Source organism: Rhincodon typus, chromosome 47 (genome assembly GCF_021869965.1).
Source record: "Rhincodon typus isolate 14 chromosome 47, sRhiTyp1.1, whole genome shotgun sequence".
In the NCBI taxonomy this organism is placed as follows: Eukaryota; Metazoa; Chordata; class Chondrichthyes; order Orectolobiformes; family Rhincodontidae; genus Rhincodon; species Rhincodon typus.
In genome coordinates this window covers 9,062,378-9,065,635 of record NC_063378.1, presented here as the reverse complement: position 1 = coordinate 9,065,635, position 3,258 = coordinate 9,062,378, and the positions used below count along the sequence as shown (strand labels likewise).

Genomic DNA, 3,258 nt, shown 5'->3' with positions numbered 1-3,258 from the left:
TGAGTGTATGCATATGTGTGTGTATGTGTATGTGCATGTATAAGACTGTGTGTGTGTGTGAGTATATGCATATGTGTGTATGTGTATGTGCATGTATGAGACTGTGTGTGTGTGTGTGTGAGTATATGCATATGTGTGTATGTGTATATGCATGTATGAGACTGTGTGTGTGTATGTGTGTTAGTATATGCATATGCGTGTGTATGTGAACGTGCATGTATGAGACAGTGTGTGTGTGAGTATATGCATATGTGTGTCTATGTGTATATGCATGTATGGGACAGTGTGTGTTTGCGAGTGTATGTACATGTGTGTGTATGTGTATGTGCATGTATGGGACTGTGTGTGTGTGTGAGTGTGAGTGAATGCATATGTATGTGTATGTACATGTATGAGACTGTGTGTGTGTGTGTGTATGAGTATATGCATATGTGTGTATGTGTATGTGCATGTATGAGACTGTGTGTGTGTGAGTGTATGCATATGTGTGTGTCTGTGTATGTGCATGTATGAGACTGTGTGTGTGTATTTGTGTGAGTATATGCATATGTGTGTGTATGTGTATGTGCATGTATGAGACAGTGTGTGTGTGCCAGAGTGTATGCATATGTGTGTGTATGTGTATGTATGAGACAGTGTGTGTGTGTGAGTGTATGCATATGTGTGTGTATGTGTATGTGCATGTATGAGACTGTATGTGTGTGAGTGTATGCATATGTGTATGTATGTGTATTTGCATGTATGAGACTGTGTGTGTGTGTGTGAGTTATGCATATGTGTGTGGATGTGTATGTGCATGTATGAGACAATGTGTGTGTGTGAGTGTATGCATATGTGTTGTGGATGTGCAAGACTCTGTGTTTGTGGGGGGAGTGACTGGGTGGAGAGGCAGGTGGTGGGGAAAGGGAGGAGCTGGTGGAGTTGAGTCATTTTGAGAGACATTATCTGAAATGCCCCCACCCATCCACAGAAGGCTCTCCCTTCAGGATCATCTCCCATGTCCCTCTTTCCACCTGGTCTGGCGGCAATGTCACAACCCCTTCTAATCACAGGCTCGGTCAGGCTGGACGCAAATCAATTTTAGGCTACATTAGAACACACGAACAGAGATGTACTGCTGAGGCTGTATGAGGCTCTGGTCAGACTGCATTTGGAATATTGTGAGCAGTTTTGGGCCCCGTATCTAAGGAGGGATGTGCTGGCCTTGGAGGGAGTCCAGAGGAGGTTTACAAGAATGATCCCAGGGATGAAAGGCTTGTCATATGAGGAGTGGTTGAGGACTCTTGGTCTGTACTGGATGGAGTTTAGGAGGATGAGGGGGTGGATCTGATTGAAACTTACAGAATACTGAGGGACATGGATAGAGCGGATGTGGAGATGATGTTTGCACCAGTGGGAGAGACTGGGACCTGAGGGAACAGCCTCAGGGTGAAGGGATGACCCTTTAGGACTGAGGCGAGGAGGAATTTCTTCAGCCAGAGGGGGATGAATCTGTGGAACCGATTGTCACAGAGGGGGCTGGGAAGGGCAGGTCAATGGTTGTATTTAAGACAGAGATAGATAGGCTCTTGATTGGGAAGCAGATGCCGAACTGTGACATGGGTGAGAAATGCGGGCACTTGACCCACAACATCCCCCACCCCCCGCTGCCTCGATCAGTACGATCCCAGCGAATCTGCTTCCTCTCGTCCCTCCCCTCCCTCCCCCCACCCCCACCAGTGCGCCCACGCCCCCCACCTCCTCCACTACTGCCACGAGGTCAGGGAGATTGCTCAATCGCGCAGTCTGTAATCGACTGGGTGACCCCCACCCACCCCCAACCTCACTCTTATCTGTGGTGGGGTGGGGGGGCGGGTGGTTGTGTGTGCGAGAATTCTGAAGGACGACCCTCCCCTCCCCTCCCTCCGAGACCCTCGGAGAGAAGAGTTATCCCATCAACTCCGAGCTGAAATGGAGGGCCTCAAGATCCTGAGAATGGTTTGTGGGGGGGGCGGGGGTCTCCGAAATGGGCAACTGCATGACCCTGGGGCAGGGGGAGCAAAGGGGGGTGTGTAAGGGTGGAGGAGAGGAGGGGAGGTAAACAGCTTCTCAACATATGCTCTCTCAAGTCCCCTCAGAATGGTCTATGTGAGGCTCCCTCAACCCAACGTTCACTTCCTCCAACTCCCTCCCCACCTCCCCCCCCTCACTCCTACCCCTCAGTGTCAAGCCCCCTCCCCCTTATTTCAGGGGTTTACCTTCATTTCCCCCCCCAAACTCTACTTTAAGTCTAAAATATTTGCCCCCTGTCCTCCATCGGCCCTCACTACGCCCTACCATCGCCCTCCCCTTCCCCTGTCATCAGGCACATCCTTCCTGTGGGAATGTTATCAGTTTCTATGAGACTCCCCCCTCCCGTTCTTCTCAACTCCAGGGAATATAATCCGAACTGATCCGGTCTCTCTTCATCTGTCCCTTCGCTGCTTCCCCTCCCATGGCCAGAACGTCCTTCTTCAGATAAGGAGACCCCAAGCTGAGCACACAGTCCGCCAGGGGTGGCTTCACCCCTGCAGTGAGACGTCCCTGCTCCTGTACCCTGACCCCCTTTGCCAGCAACGCCAACATACCCCTTCCCAACTTGACCACCCGCTGCTCCCGCGATGCCTACTTTCAGCAACAGATCTTTCTGGAGCACCCCTCTCCCAATCCATCTCCGTTCACAGGACGGCCGGCCTTCCGAAACCTCATTCCCGGAGTGGATAACCTGACGTTGATCCATGTTGCCTTTTGGGTGTAATATCCCTGTCTGGAGATGTGGTGCTGGGGGTTGGGGGGGCGCAGGTTCAGTCAGAGCCTTCGACCAGGGAATTGTCCAAGGAGTTGGAGAGAAACAGAGGGCAGGGAAAGGCAGGAGATTGGCGCTACGGGGATAGAACCAGTCCAGAAGGCTGAATGATCTCCGTGAGCACTGTGACAGAGCTCCAACTCTCTGCTTCCCCAAACATCGCATCAAATCCCACAGTTCAAAGCCCCATCACTTTTACAAACCCTCTCTACACTGTTACACAGGAAGGAGATGGAAATGTAAAGCATCCTCTACACTGTCCCGGCATCAAACACTCCCAGGACAGGGACAGCAAGGGGTTAGATACAGAGTAAAGCTCCATCTACACTGTCCCTCATCAAACACTCCCAGGGACAGGGACAGTACGGGGTTAGATACAGAGTAAATCTCCCTCTGCACTGTCCCCATCAAACACTCCCAGGACAGGGACAGCA

General features: G+C 51.2%; 1 protein-coding gene across 1 annotated transcript in view; it reads left to right on the top strand.

Annotated features, from left to right (window-relative positions):
• LOC125487939 (histone-lysine N-methyltransferase 2B-like) overlaps positions 1-2,776 on the top strand; it is an 11,810-nt gene extending 9,034 nt beyond the window's left edge. The window contains exon 6 of the mRNA XM_048620600.1: positions 2,553-2,776. Coding sequence (XP_048476557.1) covers positions 2,553-2,776 — 224 coding nt within the window. The remainder of the gene's footprint in view (positions 1-2,552) is intronic.
• Positions 2,777-3,258: the final 482 nt, after the last annotated feature.